This window comes from Hemicordylus capensis, chromosome 2, assembly GCF_027244095.1.
Source record: "Hemicordylus capensis ecotype Gifberg chromosome 2, rHemCap1.1.pri, whole genome shotgun sequence".
NCBI lineage: Eukaryota > Metazoa > Chordata > Lepidosauria > Squamata > Cordylidae > Hemicordylus > Hemicordylus capensis.
Window position 1 is genome coordinate 31,243,448 of NC_069658.1, and position 22,249 is coordinate 31,265,696.

General features: G+C 43.3%; 1 protein-coding gene across 1 annotated transcript; it reads left to right on the forward strand.

The window, feature by feature from the left end:
- Window positions 1-7,814: 7,814 nt before the first annotated feature.
- On the forward strand, window positions 7,815-20,933 carry MRPS30 (mitochondrial ribosomal protein S30). The gene is made up of 5 exons (XM_053302609.1): window positions 7,815-8,501; window positions 12,072-12,217; window positions 14,834-14,939; window positions 19,222-19,398; window positions 20,456-20,933. Exons 1-5 carry the CDS (start codon window positions 7,832-7,834, stop codon window positions 20,722-20,724), a joined length of 1,368 nt encoding a protein of 455 aa, XP_053158584.1. The 5' UTR covers window positions 7,815-7,831; the 3' UTR covers window positions 20,725-20,933.
- Window positions 20,934-22,249: the final 1,316 nt, after the last annotated feature.

A 22,249-nucleotide genomic window follows, 5' to 3' on the forward strand; every position in this document is an offset into this window, starting at 1 on the left:
TACACCAACAGAATCCCCAGCCTATCTCGGAGGCCCACCCTCAAGGACAAACACTCGAAATTCTGAGATTGCCTGACTGGGCACCTGGAAACGGGGAGGGTCTCTCGAAAGATGACTGCAACGCCTCCTCCCCGACCCTCGAGGTGGGGCTGCTGCACGATCTGGAAACCTGGAGGACAAAGCTGAGAGAGACCAACCCCGCCCAGTGCATCCAACCAGGTCTCCGTCACACATACCAGGTCAGCACGCTCATCCACAATCAGATCGTGGATGAGAGATGTTTTTGCGTTAACTGACCTGGCATTCAGCAACAGCACCCTAATCCTCGAAGGAGTGTTCTCAGAGCTCCCTAGGGTCAGAGGGTTGGGAGAAGGGCCGGAAAAAGGAACAGGCCTCAATTGCCTGGACCGTTTTCCCTTGTAACGGCCTGCCCAACTCCCACCGCCATACCTCCCTCTGCCCGCTACCTGTGATATTGCTGCCCCCACTCCATATCCAATTTTTCACTCTCCCAGACACATCTGCCCAGACTGACCCACCACGGCCTCTTGGCTTATTAAAAACCAGAACCAGACTCGCGTAAACTCCTGCTGGCTTCTTAATTGAAGGAAGACGGATCATCAAGGCAGAAAGGAGAGAAATCTTCTGGGCCCCCAGGCAGCTCACCCCATGGCAGAGAGCCACAAGGACGAGAGCCCTTGTGCTCTCACCCTTCGGCTCGTGCCAAGAGGCTCGCGCCCTTGGGCTAGCCTGCCCTATATAGCAGCAGCAGCAGCAGCAGCAGCAGCAGCAGCAGCCGCAGCCGCAGCCGCAGCCCAAGGAGATGTAGTACACACACCTGAGGAAAGGTGGGGCAGAGGCAAAGACAGCAGTCAGTCAGTGCCCCACCCAAGCTGTTCCCCTTCTGTCTTCTTCCCCATATGACGCAAGACATTTTAAACATAAATTTCCCTTATTCTCCAGAGGGGTTGTTGTTGTTAAATATGACTAAATCCCATGTTCCTACCAAGTATACGGAGCTGTCTTTGTATATGATTACTGCAGCCAGGATCTTATATGATGCTGAATGGAGACAACAAATAATCCCGACTGTAGATGAGTGGTTATTAAAGCTATGGGAATGTGTCTCTATGGCTAAGGTTACTGCTTACTTACGGAATACTTAAGATGAAACATTTATTTCTATTTGGGAACCTTTCATAATTTACAATTTAGCACAGGGTCAACACCCTCATCCAAGATTTGGTTTTTCTTTCTAGAATAGACAGCCAATTAAAGTGTTATCTCTGTGGGTTGTTGTTGTTGTTGTTTACAATTTTACAATTTACAAATATGGAGTGTTTGCATACTTCCAACACCATCACTGTTCTCTTTGTAATCTGATGAAGGAAAATTATTAATTACAAAAAAATATGAATGCATGTACATGGACATTTAAGGCACCATTCAGTGCACAACCTGCCATTTCACATTTTTTTATATTGGAATTCTCAGTTATTTAATTCATTCAGCGTCTTCTCCTGAATTATTAGAAGTTAAATCACTGCATAAGGGATGGATGCATCTTGCCTCTAGCATTCATTCATGTAAATATATGTGCATAAACATCAAAGACCAAACTAGATATAATGTGGCAGCCACATGCATTTATTCTACAATTGAGCCTCATGGGATAACTTTTTTTCCTAGTAGAAAGTCACTTTTGCTTTTAAATTCTTGCCTTCCCTTAACTATATGGTGGACCACTGTGTGAAACAGGATGCTGGACAAGATGGGCCTTGGGCCTGATCGGGCAGGGCTGTCATGCTCTATATAGATAGTTCTTTCTGACTGTTGTGTTTTAATGCTTGTATATTTATCCTGTGTTTAAAAAAAATATATTTTAGAGGCTGTTGCATTTTGTGTTTCACTGTATGTATGTGTATTTTTAAATCGCTGTAAGCCACCACGAATTCACATTTGAAGAATGGTGGCATATACATCTTTCAAACAAAGAAATAAAGTGACAAGATCCAGTCAAGCAATTTGTTTCTTGGCTAAGTAATTCTTTCTTGGTTGTATAAAAACAAAATCCAATGCTTCACCTCTGTTCTCCTTCTGTAAAAATGGCCTGTTATTATATTAAATGTCGCTGAATATGTTTAACTTACATGAATTCTATTCTAAGTGCAACCACATCATTTGTGAGGTTAAAGATTCTTAACTCACTTTATGACCAGTTTACCAACACAAAATATCTAGTCCTGTGTGTGGCAGCTCTTGCAAGAGTTTGCGAGCAGAAGCACCATGGTGATAGGGCAGTAGGGATTCCATATGCAGATAGGGAGGAGGAGCCTGTGGCACCATGGTGATTGGGCAGTGGGGATTCCATAAGCAGAAAGGGAGGAAGAGCCTATGATGGTTATGGTCAGTTGGAATGCAACTGTTACTTGTCGGAAGATGTTCTTGATTGTAGAGGAGAGGACTCTATATATAAAAGAATAGTGGGCAGGGGTCTGCGAAGAGAGGGGTTGTGAGATAGGATAGAGCCAGTTTCAGGAGAAGGAAGCTGCCGTTGTGTGAATTAGATGAGGAAACAAGATGAACAAGATCTGTTAACTCAGGAGGGGGGGGAGAGAGAAAGACAGGGGAAGAGTGAGTGGAGGAGAGAGAAAGAGAGAAAAAGAAGGGAGGGGAAGAGAGAAAGAAGGAAGGGCGAGGGACAGGCCCGAGCCTGTCAGCCGCCTGAGAGGTAGGGATGTGCGAAATGTTTCGGATACAAAATGTTTTGTACCCAAAACAGCCTGTTTCGGGTGTTTTGTAGACAAAACAAAACACCCATTTTCCAGATCCAAAAGTTTTGTATACAAAACAAAACGTCCCTGTTTCAGCTACAAAATGTTTTGTTGTTTCGGACCTCCATTTTGTGGTGATCTCTGAGTCAGTCTCCATTTTGTGTTTGACATCTCTTTGAATTTCCCACCCTTCCAGCCTTCTGATCGGTGACCTAAATCATGGGCTGACCTGCTGACAATTCCCTCCTTGTTCCCCATTGGCTCTTTTGCTTCTTCCCACTCTTTACTGACCCCACATTGGCCAGGGGAAGGGTTGCTAACCCATGGGGTGCTGGGTTCTGTTGTTTCTGTGGTGTTCTGAGTGTAGATTCTCTGGTAGCATATGAGAGTGGATTCTTGTTTTTCACTGAAAATCTCATATGCTACCAGAGAATCTACAATGAACACCTCAGAAACACAAAACCCAGTACCCCAAGGGCTTTTGGATATGGAGGTGGTTGGCACCCTATGTGCACTACACAACCCCTCGCTCTGGGAAACCCCAGTGCCCCCCAAGTGGAATTATGGGGCTGCTGAAACCTCCATTATTCCCTGTGGGAGAAATCTTAAAAGGCACATAAACTTCAACAATTCACAAAAGGTCAGCCCTTTGCCCAATGGAGAGGAGAACTGGTCTTGTGGCTGAGCATGACTTGTCTCCCTAGCTAAGCAGGATCTGCCCTGGTTGCATATGAATGGGAGACTTGATGTGTGAGCACTGCAAGATATTCCCCTCAGGGGATGAAGCCACTCTGGGAAGAGCAAAAGGTTTCAAGTTCCCTCCCTGGCTTCTCCAAGATAGGGCTGAGAGAGGCTCCTGCCTGCAACCTTGGAGAAGCCGCTGCCAGTCTGTGAAGACAATACTGAGCTAGATAGAGCAATGGTCTGACTCAGTATATGGCAGTTTCCTATGTTCCTAATTCTTTTGAGATAATTCTGGAAGTTTTCTTGCCTCCATTGGGCACTACCACCCACCACACTCCACTCTGGGTCATCCCTTTCCCCTTGAGTTGAAGCGATATATTTGCTGGAATCCCCATTATTCCCTATGGGAAAATTCTTAAAGATGTGTAAACTTTAAAAAATCACAAAAAATCAGCCCTCTGCCTAATTCCTTTGAAATTTGGGTGGTAGCTTCCACCCATTGGACACTACCACCACCACCCACCCTTTTTGCCCTGGGACCCTTTTTAAAAATCCAAATCGATTCAGATTCAGATTCGGAAAATTCGGCTACAAAACAAAACAGGGCTGATTTGGATTCAGAAAATTTGGGTTCAATACAAAACGGGGGTGTTTCGATTCGGATACAAATCGAAACAAGAAAATCCCAAAATGCACACCCCTACTGAGAGGAACAAGTGGTCATCGCGGCAGCAAGGAAGGGCCCAATCAACCACTGCTGCTGTTTGGGGCTACCGAGGCCATTGGTGGAGGGAGGGAGGCAGGCAAGGGACGTGCCTGGGTCTGTCAGTGGCCTGAGGGGAATAAGCAGTCATGGCGGTGGCAGCAGCGAGGAAGGGCCTGGTCAACCGCTGCTGCTGCTCCTGTAGGGAGGAGCAGGAGCGGAGCTCAGGTGAGGGTGGGGAGGTCTCTGGGGATAGGGGGCTGCAGCTTGGCTAACAGGTGCCACAACGCTGCTGCTGCAACAAAGAGGAGTGAGGGGGATGGAGTAAAGGGATGGAGAAGTGATCAAGAGGGGTGAGGGGGATGGAAGCAACAGGATGGAGGAGGAGCAAGAGTACAGCTCTGGTGAGGGTGAAGAGATCTCTGAGGTGAGGAGGGCTGTGGCAGGGGGTAAAGAGAGTTATCAAGTACTAGTGCGCAGATGCTCTGTGTGGGTTAAGCTAGTTAACATTAACACACTTGCCTCCAAAGCCACTGGGTGACTCTGGGCCAGTCACACATATCTCAGCCTAATCTACCTCACAGGGTTGTTGTGAGGATAAACATAACCATGTACAGCACTCTGGGCTCCTTGGGGGAAGAGAGGGATATAAATGTAATAATGAATAAATAAATATTGCAGCGTGTGAAATAAACTGTACAGCTGAAGAGCCTTCAGTGATGTTTTAGTGTGTGTGCAGGGATTGTCTTTTTATGTGTGGTCGTTTTACTGGTGTGAGCATAAGGGTGCTGGGAGTATACAAAAAACTAAGTATTTTTATCATTGAAATGTTGGAATATATACAACTTAAATGTAAACTGCTCTGAATCCAGTGAGATTTACTTTCATATAAACATACTAAGTGATCTCTAACCCTCTTTAGTGATTTTAAAGGGTCTGGCTTGTAATATCTATTAGATATTTTGAAGAGTTTATTTATGGGTGTGTTTGTGTTCACAACCCTTTGACTGAAATTAGCTGAAATGAAGACTGAAATTGAACTACTTTTTACACTGGAACATGCTGAGGAAAACGTTTACATTTTTTCTTGTGTATTCTTTAGAAGGAATTCTGAATATAATCATCAGATTTTAACTGTTATTGTTTAACACTCAATAATCAGATCAATAATTCCAAAACCACATCATGCCCAATAAAAGCAGATCTTTCTAGGATTCAAATTCAGAATATATGGTAATTATTCAATAAAATGAATAATGTATGAAGGTTTTCAAACTGTTCTTTTACTTCCCTTTTGCAACAACAATAAAAAGTTCTATTGCAGATATTAAATTTATTGAACTTTCTAGGAAGTGTAATCTACACAAAATGGCTTTGCCTAGTCAATGATGGGCCTCGCCTACTAGTTGTTATATAAAAGTAATAATGTACAACTCCTTCATCTGGCATAGCACAAGGCTATGCTTAAAAAAATAACACATACATTAAAAGACTATTTTTTAAACAAACAAACAAACAAACAAACCTGAACCAAAATAATTGCATATTTTACAGTGAACACTTTGAACCACATTTGAAGATTCAGGTCAGTTTTCTACCAGCCAACATGTGATTCACAAGGCACTTCATGATCAAAGCAGCTTAAAACGCACATATGGGAGTTATTCACACATGGCTTTATGCTACCGGGTATCCGAGGAGCGACTCTACTTCACAGCAGGTTCAAGGCAGTTTAATTTGGGGGATTAGATGGACCATCTACATAAGCTGTCGGCTCCTCCCTGCATTCCTTCTCCTGTGTGCGTTCCCACTGCTTGCTCTGGGTTTTCTGTCCAACCAATCACATCCCAGGAGGAAGTGAAAGACGCCTCCCTTCATTATTGCTTAGCGTGCAGTTGGGGGCGGGGAGCATGGACTTGATCCTGCTGGGATGGAGAGCAACAAGCCCCTCAGAAAGCAATTGATCCTCTGCAAAGGGGTCTTCCTTAAATGCATTTAGGAAACACAAGCTCCCCATCCAGCCTGGGAAATGGACACCAAATGTTCCCAGCCGAGTCAATTACAAAACAATGCCCCCTCCTCCCAGTATTGACTTTCTCTGCGAGAGAGAAGTTGGGAATGAAAACAGCCAAGAGTCTGCCACTTGTTGCAAAGCCTGTCTGTTTGATTGGTCTCCTCCAAGTTGCCGGCAGTCCGTGCCTGCTGCTGGGACTCACTGCGGATGAAGGGGCTGACTGCAGGAGGACCATCATAAATCCAACAGGGTGTGAGGTGGGAGGAAGGCTTCAGGAGGAGAGCTGGTCTTGTGGTAGCAAGCATGACTTGTCCCCATAGCTAAGCAGGGTCTGCCCTGGTTCCTTCTGAATGGGAGACTTGATGTGTGAGCACTGCAAGATATTCCCCTCAGGGGATGAAGCCGCTCTGGGAAGTGCAGAAGGTTTCAAGTTCCCTCCCTGGCTTCTCCAAGATAGGGCTGAGAGAGATTCCTGCCAGCAACCTTGGAGAAGCTGCTGCCAGTCTGTGAAGACAATACTGAGCTAGATAGACCAATGGTCTGACTCAGTATATGGCAGTTTCCTATGTTTCCTAAGCATGCACCGGCAAGCTGAGATGCAAAAGACCCCTGAAGGGGTGTGCATCCCTGGTCATTCTGGCTACCCCCTCCTACTCTGCAAAGCTTGCTGTAGTCTCAATTCTGCATATTTAAAGCCTATGTAAAAAGTATAGGAAGACTCTGGTTTGTTTGTTTTTTTCAAAATCACTGAAACTAGACGATTTTTTTAAGCTGGACATACTTTGGGCTAATCCAGAATGCACAGCCTTGAATCAAGGGAAAACAGAGTCCTGTCTGTACTGATCCCTGATAGCCCGCAGGGACTTCATGTGGACTGGCCCAGTCCATTCCAGAGTAGATTCAAATGAAAAGCCCTGTCTGTAAAGCCTCATGGCCACGCTTCTGTGGAAAGATGGGCCTTCACTCCAACATGCTGCAAATTACTACTATTTTAAAATATGTGTATACTACTTTACATACAAAAAAAGTTATCGAAGAGGTTTACTTAGCAAAAGAAATGAGAAGAAAGTTGCTGACCCAAAGGGGATCCAAGTTTTAAAGCAAAAAACAGTAACAGGCACCTAGAGCAGGGATGCTCAACTTCAGCGCTCCTGCAGATGTCAGCCTACAATTCCCACAATCCCTGGCTATTGGCCACTATAGCTGGGGATTATGGGAGTTGTTGTTCAAAAACAGCTGGGGGGGCCCTAAGATGAACAGGCTTGCACTAGAGCAAGGGCTGGACTAGAGAAACCCTGTTTGGGGTGGGGCACCCATAAAAGTGGCTTGCCCCGTCACTGCCCTCCGCTTTCTTTTTGAGAAATCTAATATGTGGGACACAGCTCGCCCACAGGCCGCAGCCCACCCATAAACGAACTTCGCTCCTCTATGACCCACCCTCAATTTTTTTTCCTCCTGGTGACGTCAATGCACTGGAGAGAAGCTATGTTGGGCTGTACAAGGACAGTAGCTGCCCCTCTGCTAAACATAAGCAAGCTGCTACTTTAAAATGTTCTGCTCTTTGCCCAGTTAGCAGAAACGGCAGCTTGAAACACCATTATCTTCCCACCGATTCCCATCCTAATCCAGACAACTCGTGCTCCGCGAGTAGCGAGCATGCGCAGCCGCCGCCGCAGACAGCCGTCGCGAACAGCAACGACCTCTCCGGGTCACGCGGCGGCATTTCCGCTTCCGGTCACTAAGATGGCGGCGCCCAGGGGCCCGTGGTTGCTGAGGGGCGCTCGATGGCTGCACACGGAGGTCTCCGCGGCGCCAGTCGCTCCTCCTCTCCCGGTTCCCTCGTCCCTGTACCCGCCTGTGGTGGCCTCCCGCACGGCCAAGAGCCAGGCGGCGAAGCTCCGGCGCCGCGAGCTGTTCTACCAGGAGATTCACGACGCGCCCTCCGTCGAGGAGAAGCTGCGCCTCTACGGGAAGCGGCAGCGCCTCAAGTACGTCGTCTACCCGCAGACGTGGGCGATCAACGCGGACCGCTGGTACCAGAACTTCACCAAGACCGTCTTCGTGCAGGGACTGCCCGCCGCCGCGGTCGAGGAGGGGGAGGGTGAGCATGGGGAGGGAGCCTCAGCCGGCGGCTTGGACCTGGCGGAGCTCCGTTCCTTGGTGTGCGACGTGCTGCTCCAGGAGCATTTCTACCAGCGCAAGCGGAGCGCCTTCCTCTACCGTGAGAACGAGCAGGGCCCGGTGCCCTTCCTCACCCACCTGGTCCCTGCCCTCACCACCAGCCTGGCCGCCGTCAACCCAGTGTTCGCTTCGTCCTCTGCCATAGGTGTGCCTACTTTTGGTATTATGCAAGGAAAATGGTGTGTGTGTGTGTGTGTGTGCACACACGCACATATAATAACGTTTATGAACTTGATTTGTTAGCTGCCCTGTAACAAATTGTTCTCTGGGCAGCTCATTACATAGCATTAAAACACCAAGTAAAAACACATAACACATGGAATTGCAACCCAAGTGGGGAAATACAAAACGCAATACAAAAGCCTTTAAAAACTAAAAAATGTGTTTCTATTGCTCCCTCTGTGTAATGGAACACAGGAAGCTGCCTTTGTTCGTCCACCTCGCTCAGTATGGTCTGCACAGACTGGCAGTGGCTTCTCCAAGGTTGCAGGCAGGAGTCCCTTTCAGCCTTACTTTAGAAATGCCAGGGAGGCATTTGGAACCTTCTGCATGCAAGCATGCATGTGATTTTCTTAGAGTGGCCCCATCCATAATGGGAATATTTTATAGTGCTCGCATGTGCAGACTCCGTTTCAAATGCAAACCAGGATGGACTCTGCTTAGCAAAGGGGACAACTCATGCTTGCTACCACAATACCAGCTCTCCTTCCCATATGTGTATGTGCATGTGTTTAAATTTGTGTGTTCACCTTTGTAAAGTGTTATAGAAAAATAGGATTAAGCTATTAATGATTGAGATATCTATTTATTTAAAATATGTGTATTCTACTCCTCCAGTACAAAACTGCTCGGGGTGGCTCACAACAGTGAGAATAATGTAAAATTTAAAGCAATAAAACTGTGTAGAGTAAAACCAATTAAAACAAACCCAATTAAAAATAAAAACTCAGTTAAAAACACATCAGATTATAGTTATGTCTTTTAAAAGCCTCTCTAGACAGTTTGGGGTGTGTGTGTGTATCCCCCCCTTCCAATAAACCAAAGAGAGGGAGCATGACAAAATTCTTCTGGGGTGATATTCCATAGTTGAGGGGCCACAACTGAAAAGGTCCCCTCTCTTGCTCCTGTCAATGGAATCATCTGCAAGTAGGGCTTGAGATGATGAGCAAAAAGCCCTGGCAGATGATTAGAGACTGCAAGGATTAGAAATTACAGGGTTTGGGGCTTTTCCATCTCAGCCTACATGTCTCTCTCTCTCAAGGTTGATAAAAATAAATTTCTTTTTAAAAATCAGATTTTTAAATGTGGATTTTAATTTTTGAAAACTCATTTAAAAAGAACCTAGGTCAAAAATGTTATAATGAATATTTATCATGACTTCTCATCATATTCTATGAACATGTTAAGATCAAAATATTGGGATGAGAGATAACAGACCTGATCAGTCCTATTCTGCAGGTGATGTACATGCAGCACATATGCACAGTCAAGCCCTTGCCCCCACTCCCCAAGTGTGCAATGACAAAGGTGGTCAATACATGTGTAGAGGATTGGGGTGGGGGAGCAAGGAGTAGACCTGAGTGAGGAGGAGTTATAAATTATTATTAATGCAGGGGAGGGGAGATAGTAAAAACAACAGTGAACAAAACATTCACTAAAAACTCATTCATGCAATCCTGAGGAAACATCTTTGTAGTGATCCTCCATTGTTGTAGAAGGGAAACACTTATCATAATGGCAGACTTGTAAAAGAGATCCCATTTGGGAATATTTTAATGATGTTTCTGTGGGTAAGACAGTCATGTGTGTGAAATGCAAACAGTGCAACAAAGAAATGTAAGGCCTGTTTGCCTGAATGAAACAGCATTATGAGAAGTGTATGCCTATTGTAGTGTGTACCTACCTTCTAAAAATGAAACCCATATCTTTCTCTGAATATGTGTTAAAGTGATAATAGACAACAAAAATGAACTTTTACTAGAAAATTATGATTTTCCTGACTAGTGATTTAAATCATTAAAATTAATTTAAAAGTGATTTAAATCATTATTAAAATAGTTATTTAAATCAATTTGATTTAAATCAAATCTCCCCCCTCCCACTCCTGCTGTTTGTTTGTTTTGACATCCAGCCAGATGAAGAGTTGTGATGAGCTCATATGCTGGCACATCTCTTTGTTTAATTGACAGATTGGTTCAAATAAAGGTGGTACTCCCCCCCCCTCCCCTAATGGACTGACATGGTGACCTATGTTTCTTCTAGACTGATATCTATAAGATATCTGCAAAATACCTCATGAGTTGGGGAAGTCCTTTGCATTAATCTATTAGTAAATATTTATTAATCTGTAAAGATGCCATGTGAATTAGGGGTGTGCAATTCAGGTTTTCGGGTGATTCGGCTCGGACCCGAGCCGAATCACCCCCGTTCTGTTTTGTGCCCGAATCTGGGTCACCCGAATCACCCTTGATTCGGTTCGGATTTGGATTTAATCCGAATCGATTCGGGGGGTAAAAAGGGGCCCAGGGGCAAAATTTTGGGGTGGGGTGGTAGTGCCCAATGGGTAGAGTCTACCACCCCAATTTCAGGGGGATTGGGCAAAGTCCTGATTTTTTGTGAATTTTAAAAGTTTTAGTGACTTTGGGGCAGTTCGGGGGCATAGCATGGGATCTGGGCAAAAGGAGTGGGGTGGGGTGGTAGTGCCTAATGGGTGCAGGCTACCACCCCAATTTCAGGGGGATTGGGCAAAGGGCTGATTTTTGGTAAATTTCTGAAATTTTCATGTCTTTGGGGCAGATTGGGGCATATTGGGGCAGAAAGTGGGGCCTGGGGCAGAATAGTGGGGTGGGGTGGTAGTGCCTAATGGGTGCAGGCGACCACCCCAATTTCAGGGGGTTTGGACAAAGGGGTGATTTTTTGAGAATTTTTGAAGTTTTGGTGACTTTGGGGCAGTTTGGGGGCAGAAAGTGGATCTGCCCCAAAATAGTGGGGTGGAGTGGTAGTGCCTAATGGGTGGAGGCTACCACACCAATTTCAGGGGGATTGGGCAGAGGGCTGATTTTTTGAGAATTTTTGAAGTTTGGGTGTCTTTGGGGCAGATTGGGGGCAGAAAGTGGATCTGCCCCAAAGGAGTGGGGTGGGCTGGTAGATAGTGCCTAATGGCTGGAGGCTACCACCCATCCCCAATTTAAGAGTGATTGGGCAGAGGGGTGAATTTTGGTGAATTTATTTTTATGAGGTTTGTCTTCATAAGGTGAAGTGTGCTAAATTGATTACTTCCTCATATTATTCATAGTAAAGGAAAGTGTGAAAAAGTGAAAGTGGGGTCATGAGAGTTGTTTAATTGAAAAAAATCTCATTCTAACTTGGTGTATGAAGTGCTTTGTTCATACTGTCCATTAAAATAACATGAGTTATCCTTAAACACCCAAATCAGATGTAGTATTAACTGCCTAAAAAGTAAAAGAAATTGGGAGGAAAGAAACGTTACTTAACATCTAGGATCTGAAAATCAGGATAGAACTGGGTTAACATGTTCAGACATACTTTACTTAAAACTACTTGAATTACTACAAAGTTGTTTAGTTTTCATACTGAAGTATGAATATATATATATACTGAAACAGCAAGTTCAACAACATAGCCCCAGTTATGTGCTTAATATGTATACGTTAGGGTTCTTCATGTAGTGTAAAAGACACTTGTGTTGTTTCAGACTTTCAACCTGAAGTAAATTTCTACTGGATGCATGGTGAGACTAGGGTTCCTTGTGGACCTCGGAGGGGCAGAATTGAGCCACTGAGATTTCAGATAGATGACAAACCACTCTGTCAGATTCGGATATCAAAACAGCTTTCAGAGGTATGAATACCGAATGTCTTTGACAAGTTCAGTCCAGACTGGTAGAGATCAATGGGCTGCAGAATAAACATGCTGCTTTTATTCCAAGTTTGGAGTCTAAATGAACTAGACCACAGATGTGATTGGAGTAAAACAGCCCTTATTTTCTGCACTAAAGCTGGAGGCAAACTTCTAGAGCATGTAAACGAGAGTATTACCTGCCCAGAGAAACCTGCCCCATGTTTCTGTGAGAGTCACTGATCTGGGTGATCTTCTGACTGAGACACAGCAGTATTGGCCATGTCTAGAGGAAGCTAATTGGAAGGCAACAAGGCCCAAACAGTGAATCTCATGTAGAGAGACAGTGGCTACCTTGGACTTACAGAAGCCTTCTATTTTTATCTTATTTTTTAAGATATGCTAGTAGCACTCATGTTCTTGTTTCGCTATGTAATCGGGGAATTGTTGCCATGTATAGCGAGTTGAGTTTTGCTACTAACTTGCTGCTATCATCATCATCATCATCTACACAGTCAGACAGGTGATATTGACTGGCTTGTTTCATCCAGACATTGAGTCCTTCCCAAGGACCTAGGATGGCTGAATTTTATTATCAATATTGTTGTGGTTATTATTACAGATATCTTCGCAGAATATAGGCTTTTCCCAGTAAAGTTGCTTTTTGTAATTGGCTGATGGTGATTTCTGTGGTTCCTATGGTGTTGAGGTGCTCTTCAAGTTTTTTTTTAATTGCACCCAATTACTACTGGGATTATTTTGGTCTTCTTCTACCACAGCCTTTCAATTTCAACTTGTAGATCTTTGTATTTTGTGATTTTTTTCTATTTCTTTTTCTTCTATTCTGCTATCACCTGGTATTGCTATGTCGATTATTTTGACTTGTTTTTCTTTCTTCTCGACTACAGTTATATCTGGTGTATTGTGTGGCAGATGTTTGTTTGTAGTCAAAAGTCCCGTAATATTTTTGCATTTTCATTTTCTACCACTTTTTCAATTTTATGGTCCCACCAATTTTTGGCTACAGGTAGCTTGTATTTTCTGCAGATGTTCCAGTGTATCATCCCTGCTACCTTGTCATGCCTTTGTTTGTAGCCAGTCTGTGCGATCTTTTTACAACAGCTGATTAGGTGGTCCACTGTTTCATCTGTTTCTTTACAAAGGTAGCACTTGCTGTTTGTTCTTGATTTTTCTACTTTTGCTCTTATTGCATTTGTTCTTAGTACCTGTTCTTGTGCAGCCAGTATGAATCCCTCTATTTCTTTCTTCAAGTTGCCATTCTTAAGCTGCTGCTGCTGCTGCTGATGATGATGATAATTAGCAATACTGAACCTTCTTTGTTGCTATAGAATTTTGCAGTGACTTTGAGTCTTCAGTGCTCAGAATCCAGCTCTAGTATTAGTGTTCATTGTATAAACGTGGGTAAATTGTTCCCTCATTTGTCTTTCTTAAGATTGTAGTCCTTAACATTAAGTTCTTTGTTTTTAACTTATGATTGCATACATAATTGGCAGTAAACCCCCATAAAGGTCAGTCCCTTTGAATTCATAGGACTGTACTATAAAAGTTTCAGTTGCCGAAAGTGAGCAGCAGGATTCTTAATTTTTGAAAGCCTAAGATTTTATTCAGGTCAGATGATTATATTAGTTGGCTTGGTTGCTTAAATGATTTTCTGGAACTGTTTTTACCCAGCTATTGTATGGGCAAATTAGAGGGCTTTCTGTTCTCGTTCAGGTAAATAGAAGTTGAGCTTTGGGTGATTTGTTTCTCTATATAAAGTGAGCTAAATTAATATTGTGCTGATGTGGTAACAACAAATTTAGTCCATAATACCAAGAAAGCAAAGCGAATAAATGAGTTAAGCCATAGGATCATAGTGATCATCATCCCCATAACTATTCTGTCCCCTTACAGACTTGGAAATAGGGAATGCTGACAGATTGTACATGCAGCCCTCAGATACATTTTTCTCCTGCTCTTATCAAGAAGCTCAGGGTGGTGTACATAGTTTCTCCCTGCTCTGTTCTATCCTCATAGCAGCCCTGTGAGGTAAATTAGGCTGGGAGGCAGTGATTCAATGATCGCCTTGCAAGCTTCATGGATTAAGTGGGGATTCAAATCCAAGGCTAGGTCCTACTCCTGTACTCTAACCACTGCACCACACTGTCACAATCTGCAAGTTGGCTGGTTCTATGTCTCCACTTAAGCATTCCCTGATTCAGAGGAACGTTTTGGGTCCTTGTATACATAGCAGGGACCAGATAGAGAAGGAACCTTCAGTGTTACAGAAGGTGGCCCCGTGCCTCCTTACAGCAAGTAGTTACCTTTGAAGCTAAAACAAGGAATGCATGGCTAGAGTTCTTTTTTCTCTCCTGAGAAACCAAGCACATGCTGTGTTGATGCAGGTCTCATTGAACTGTGTAATCACCTGAGGGAATTGCTCTTCCGGTTAGGCTGGAAGGCCAGGGCAAATTGCAAAATTCAGCATAATTCAGATCTTGTACTTAAATAATTTCCATAGCAAGAGGGCATGATTAGCATGATTACGGAGCTGTTGTTGTTATGCTTGAATAATCTATTTTCTGTTTGCTGATCTGATTTTCTGTCTCCATCTTCAAGTTTGTGCCTCTGGATTATATTGCCCCAGGAGATATTCCTGTTCTTAATGTTCTACCTGACAAGCTCCCATTATTCAAAAGGCAGTATGACAACAAGATATTTATAGGTAAGACTGGCCTTCTCTCCCTCCCCCCACTCCGTATTACAAACAAACTTTTTGGATGCTTTATTTTCTGTGAACTCAAATGTCTTGATATTATAGTTTAATAGTAATATAAAAGTATAGCATGCCATGTATCTTAAGACACAAGTTTGTGGTTGAAGTGAAATTTATTTTCTTGTTTTACTTCTATAGCGCTTTTCATAATCCCAAATAAGTTTACAGTATAATTTTAAAATGCACAATTAAAACTAAAAACATTACATTTAACTATAATGATACTGTATCTCTATTGAACGATAACGATACTTTATCTCTATTTATTTTTATTTAACATATTTTTATACCGCCCAAAACATGTGCGTCAGGGCAGTTTACAGTTATAAACATTAAATCAGTTAAACAATTAAAATCATTTAAACATTAAAACCATTAACATTAAAATCATTAAAAAACCCAACATTAAAATATTAAAACTATAAATCTTATCAAAAGCCTGGGTGAATAAATATGTCTTCAGTGCCTTTTAAAAAGTTGCCAGAGATGGGGAGGTTCTTATTGCAACAGGGAGCGCATTCCAAAGTCCAGGGGCAGCAACGGAGAAGGCCTGCTCCCAAGTATCAGCCAAACGAGTTGGCAGCAACCAGATGTGAACCTCTCCAGATAATCTTAACAGGCAATGGGGTTAACAGTGAACAAGACTTTCTCTTAAATACCCAGGGCCTATGCTGTTTAGGGCTTTATAGGTAATAACCAGCACTTTGTATTTTGCCCAGAAACATATCGGCAGCCAGTGGAGTTGTTTCAAAACAGGAGTAATATGGTCTCTCCTACATGACCCAGAGACCAACCTGGCCACCACATTCTGGACCAACTGCAGTTTCCGGACTACATACAAATATGTTTCCAGGCAAAATACAAAGTGCTGGTCATTACCTTTAAAGCCCTGAACGGCTTGGGTCTGAGTTAGCTTAGGGAGCGCCGCCTTCTACATGATCCCCACTGCACGTTAAGGTCATCTGAGGAGGTACGTCTCCAATTACCACCAGCTCGTCTGGTGGCGACTCAGAGGCGGGCCTTCTCTGTAACTGCTCCTGGGCTGTGGAATGCACTCCCGGCAGAAATCCGCAATTTCAATTCTTTATTGACCTTCAAGAGAGCCCTTAAAACCTATCTGTTTGGCCTGGCCTTCCAGGATTTTTAATTAGTTTTAATTGTTTTAATGCTGTAACCTGGTTTTCAGGGTTTTAATTGTTCCAGTTGTCTAATTGTTTTTATGAGGTTTTAATTGTTAATTGGTGTTTACATTTATGTTTCTGTTTTAATTGTAAACCGCCTTGAGCCATTTTGGACGGGTGGTATAAAATCACATACATACATACATACAAAGGCAGCCTCACATAGAGCACATTGCAGTAATCCAGCCCAGAGGTTACCAGCATATGTACCACCGTTTTGAGGTTGTTCATCTCAAGAAAAGGACACAGCTGGTGTATCAGCCAAAGCTGATAAAAAGTACCTCTAGCCACAGCTTCAACCTGGCACACCGGGGAGAGGTTCAGAATCCAGAAGCACCCCCAGACTGTGTACCTGTTCGTTCTAGAGGACTGTGCGTGACCCCATCCAGAACTGGCAGATCAAAATCATCTCCTCAGTCCCGCCCCCACACAATAAGTACCTCCATATTATCTGGATTCAGCCTCAGTTTGCTATCCCTCATCCAGCCCATCACTGCCTCCAGGCAAGCATTTAGGAAAGATATGCCTTCTCCTGATGATGTTGACATGGAGTAATAGATTTACAGTAGGTGTCATCAGCATACTGATAACACCCTGCACCAAATCTCCTGAGGATTTCTCCCAGCGGTTTCATGTAGATGTTAAACAACATCGAAGACAGTATGCAGCCCTGAGGGACACCATACAAAAGTTCAGATTTTGAAGAACAGTCTCCAAAGGACACCATCTGAAATCTACCCATGAGGTAGGTGCGGAACCACTGAATCTCAGTGCCTCTCACCCCCAATCCCCTCAGATGTTCCAGAAGGATACTATGGTCAGTAGAGTCGAGGCCACCGAGAAATCCAAGAGGACCAACAGAGTCACACTGCCTCTGTAAATTCCCTGTTGGAGATCATCCATGAGGCTGACCAAGGCAGTCTCCACCCCATAGCCCGCCTGAAAGCCAGTTTGAAATGGGTCTAGATAATCAGTTTCCTCCAAGACCTCCTGGAGCTGGGAGGCCACCACCTTCTCAATCACCTTGCCCACCGGTGGAAGATTAGAGACAGGCCCGTAGTTGCTTAAATCTGAGGGATCCAAGGATGCTTCTTCAGAAGTGGCCTCCTTAAGGCAAGGAGGCATCCTGCTCTCCTTCAGAGATGCATTTATAATCACAACCAGGCCTTCTACAACAGCCTCTCTGCCAGATAGTATAAGCCATGTCGGATAAGGATCAAGAGAATATTCCAAGCAACTTGTCCACATCCTTGGGAGTCACAAACTGAAACTGATCCAAAGTCATCACATAAGAGGACATGCTAGACACCTCAGGATCATACTCTGTAACAATAGTGGGGTTTGAATCTGAGTCGGTCCAAATACAAAAGATTTTGTCCACAAAAAACTCATGTAAAACATCACCGTGAGTAATTGTTGGTTTCAAGTACTGGTTTAAGGGGGAAAGGGCACACACTAGCCCCTTCACAACCCTGCCGGACATGAACTTGTGGACACGGTATGGGCTGAAAAGAACCACTTCTTTGCCTCACATATCGCCTGAGCATAGATCTCCATATGTGCTCTATGTAATAATATGTCGGATTTTTTGAAGCAGCTTGGAGAGGATGTTTAGGAGTTATCATGTCCACTGCCCTGGTGAGTTGATTGTTCCAATTTTCCACCAGAGTATTGACAGGGTCTCCTGAAGAGCCAGTGTTTAAATGTTTAAAAACCTATATTATCTATCTATCTATCTATCTATCTATCTATCTATCTATCTATCTATCTATCTAATTCTCTTGGACATACCTGTCATTAATCCCATGTGTGGCAGTTCTCACGAGAGTTCGTGAGTGAGCTGCTGGGAGGGGGAGAGGAAAGTGGCGGAGAAGATAAGGCCAACGGGTGGGTGGGGGAGAGAGAAAGCGGCCGGGGGCGGCAGAGAAAATGTGTCTCCCAGAGGAAGGGGAGAGGAAAGTGGCAAAATAGATAAGGCTAACGGATGAGTGGGGAGAGAAAGTGGCTGGAAGGCAGGGCGGAGAAAAAGCGGTGCCTGAGGGAGGGGGAGAGGAAAGCAGTGCGTGTGGGAAGGAGAGGAAGTGTCGGGGGGGGCAAGAATGAGGGAGAACTAGAGGTGCAGATGCTCTGCACCTGGGCCTGCTAGTATAAAATAAAACGGTAACACACAACACAGAGCAAGAACAGCAAAACACAGCTCTCTCCTATAAAAGCCTGGGTGAAGAACCACACTTTTACTTGTTTTCTAAAAATTGTAATGGTGACTGAGGAGCAGATGCCAGCAGGGAGAGCATTCCAAAATTTGAACCAGGAATTTCATAGTTTGCAGTCCAGTCCTAGCCATGGGTGAAACTCTTTCGGATAGAGTAAACAGTATCAACTGTTCTTCAGTAGTATTTTAGTTTTGATTTGATTTGAGTAACCACTTTTAGTTTATATTTGTCCATTGTGGAATGTCCTTTCCCCAAAATATCTCTTACTTATTAATTCTGCTATTTATTTATTTACTTACTTACTTGCTTTACATTCATTTATATTCCGCTCTTTCTCCAAGGAGCCTAGAGTACATCGGTAAATTTGTCCTCACAACTACCTTGTGAAGTAGGTTAGGCTGAGAGAGAAGTGACTGGCCCAGAGTCACTCAGCTCGTATCATGGGTGAATGGGAATTTGAACTCGGGGCTCCCCGGTCCTAGTCCAGTACTCTAACCACTACACTGTATGTTAATGTGTTCATATCGAGCAGTGATTCAAAATGTTAGCTGGCTTTGGTTGTGTAGCTGAATTTTCAGCCACCTGCTTCCCCCTCAGAGTCTCGCCCCTGCCTGCCTTTTCTATTTTGGAACAGGGAAGGGAGGTGTGTGGCAGTGTTCCAGGACTGCCCCTTGGCCGAGACATTCTTGCAGCTCTCCTGAAGATCAGCCCAGAGGCACCACCACCCTGCCTCCCTTTCCTGCACCAGAGCAGGGTGGAGTAGCATTGAGCGTATCCTTTTGGCTGCCATACATTTGATAGAAAAGGATCTAAAATAATGCTTTCTTTTGGGTTTAGGATCAAAGGTAGCAGATCCATGCACCTATGGACACACACAATTTCATATCATTCCTGACAAACTCAAAAGAGAGAGGTTATTAAAACGAAACCTTCATGATCAGATTGAAGTTCCTTTCCGTGCCAATGGAATTACAAGTCTCTTTGCTTGGACTGGAGCCCAAGCAATGTACCAAGGTGAGGAAATGGGTACTGACATGCACTTCCTTTTTGATGTAAGCATTTATTAAAGTAAAGTAAATTTATTAAAGTTGCGCTGCCGAGTCGGTGACCACAGAGCCGTGTGGTTTTCTTTGGTAGAATACAGGAGGGGTTTACCATTGCCTTCTCCCTCAGAGTATGAGATGATGCCTTTCAGCATCTTCCTATATCGCTGTTGCCCAATATAGTTGTTTCCCATAGTCTGGGAAATGTACCAGCATGGATTCGAACTGGCAACCTCTTGCTCGCTAGGCAAGTCATTCCCCCCTGTACCATTAGGTGGTTAAGCATTTATTAAGGCCTCTCTAATAAAAACCTCTCTAGATTAATAAAATAGTGAGCAAATTCACAAACTTTTTTAGTATTTGAAAGGTGATATAAGCTGTACAAGTCTAAATCTGTGGGGAAATTTGAGGGATATTTTCTTGAGGGTTCGCTAAAGGGATGGGAGGGTCAGCAATTCTTGGGTTGCTACAGCACATTGTAAGCTCAGAGCCTCTTGTACAGCTTTCCATCTGTACTGTTACTAATTTGGAAGCAGCAGCACAATTATCTTGACCTTATGGCAAAAGAAAGACCAGCTGAGTTGTATTGTATTATCAGCTTTGGAGACTGAACTGGGAAGGGATTTACTTTTGCAATCTAGGTTTGAAAAGGCTGGAACTAAGTCCTTGGTTAGTGCAGTGGCCCAGAAGAGAAAGACAGAGCTCATGCGAGTGAAGCAGGTGGTGGATGACCACCCCCTTAATCATTATATGCAAGGCAGTATTTGAAGTGTCAGCCACAATTTATTTATGTGGCCCAGTGTGTGAATTCAGTCTGAATTTTCTATAGTGAGCACCTTCATCTGTGCTGACAATTCCTGAAAAATCTGAGCAATTAAAATAGCTCAGATTTCTATTAAAAATAGCTCAGATTTCAAATCCTTCTATAACAGATTTGGATTGTCTTTTTATTAACTGCTTGCCTTTTTGCTATAGGAAAGTGGTTTTTTAGCTGATTTTCTCTTATTCTCTCCCCCCCCCCATCTCAGGATTCTGGAGTCAGGCAGATGTGAGCCGGCCCTTTGTATCGCAGGCTGTGATTACTGACGGAAGATACTTTGGCTTCTTTTGTTACCAGTTGAATACCTTGGCTTTAAGTGCTGATGCTGATAAAAATAACCCAAGGAAGAATATTTGTTGGGGAACTGAGAGTCAGCCTCTCTATGAAGCAATAGAAGACAACAACGTGAAAGGTTTTAATGATGAAGTTCTCTTCCAGTTGGTTAAATTTCTTTTAAATGGACCAAAGGAATTATAACTGAAACTTCAGCTAATCAGAAGGTACTGAAGCAAGGTCCAATGCTTGAAATTATTAAAGTTCAGTCATTTGATTGTGATTCTTAAACAAGACTTGGGGATGAATGGAAGTTGTACAAGAGCACTGCTGGTGCTATAATGCCTTGACTCATGCATTTGTATGTACATGTGTATAAATCTAGCTGAGTAAATGAAATGTCAAGGGAAAAATCTTGTGTGTGGCATATTTTTCACTAAAAATGTGATTCTATTTTGATAGGAAGACCCAGATGGAAATCTGCAAACATTAGAAACGAAGGAGTCAAACATTTTAAAATTTGGGGTTCAGTTCTGGTTCATCAGTATTTTTAGTGCTCTGATTCAGTTCCAGTTCAGACATTAACTTTAAAAATGGTTCAAGTAACTAATCCAGATACCTTGATCTGGTTTGAATATTTCACTCGGAATATCAGACACTTTTGCTTGCAATGTAACTCTATAAAATGAATGCAAGCGGGTGGGGGGGGGGGAATGCTGTTTTAAAAACAGTTTCTTTAAAAATGTTTTTACAAACCCAATTTATACAACAGGGTAAAAACCAGGAAAATATTAATCATAGGAATATGACAAATATTTACATACCACTTTTCAACAAAGGTCCCCAAAGCGGTTTACATAGATATAAATAAATACAGTGGCTCATTGTGCAATTGAAAGCTGAATACCTGATTATTGAGTTGCTTATTTTGAACCAGTTTTTCATGTTTGTGTTCAATTCTGGTTCAGGGGAAAAACCTTTCTTAACTGTTTTTTTGGGTGAGCTCCTTCTTAGAAACTAGTGTATAATTTTTATTTTTCTGTTGACATCAGAGTGTGAAGCACAGTATTCACGAGACCTCGCTTCAGATACTTTATCTTGCATCTTTGCTTCTCCATCCCCCTTCCTTGGGGAAAACGGTGTGGGGTCAAGCTGGTATTCACACTTCAAAAGAGAATTCTGTTGCAACATACATATGTAGTTTCATTGTGGTCTTTCAGCCAGGTAGCATATTCCAATGGGTTTCATATTTTTCCTGTACCTCTTCACAGTGGCTGGTGGGTTTGAATTTGAGTACATAGTTCTACTGCTGCCTCATTGCTACCTCAGTGTACTAACAAATCCATTGCCTTACAACCAAACAATGACAGATGGATGAAAGCCAAATAAAAATTAATCATACTTTAGCTACTGGCTAATTGGTAGCTGAAATTTTCCTCGAGTCCTAATTAGTCTATATTACCAAGTGGATCAAGCAGAGAACCAGGTCTATCAAACAAATAATTGCCTCAGTTCTGGATGACAAGGTCAAGGCAAGTCTATTAAACAATTCTGCCATCTTGCCAGTGACCCCCTCTCAGGGGCATTGCTAATTTAAGTATGTATGAAAAATCACTTCTTAATTCTTAGACACAGTATATGGTGAAAGATACACTGGTAAGAAACAGTGTATGTTAATCAAGCATTCAATTAAGCTTGAACTGTTCTGCTGTCTGCATGCTCTAAGGTA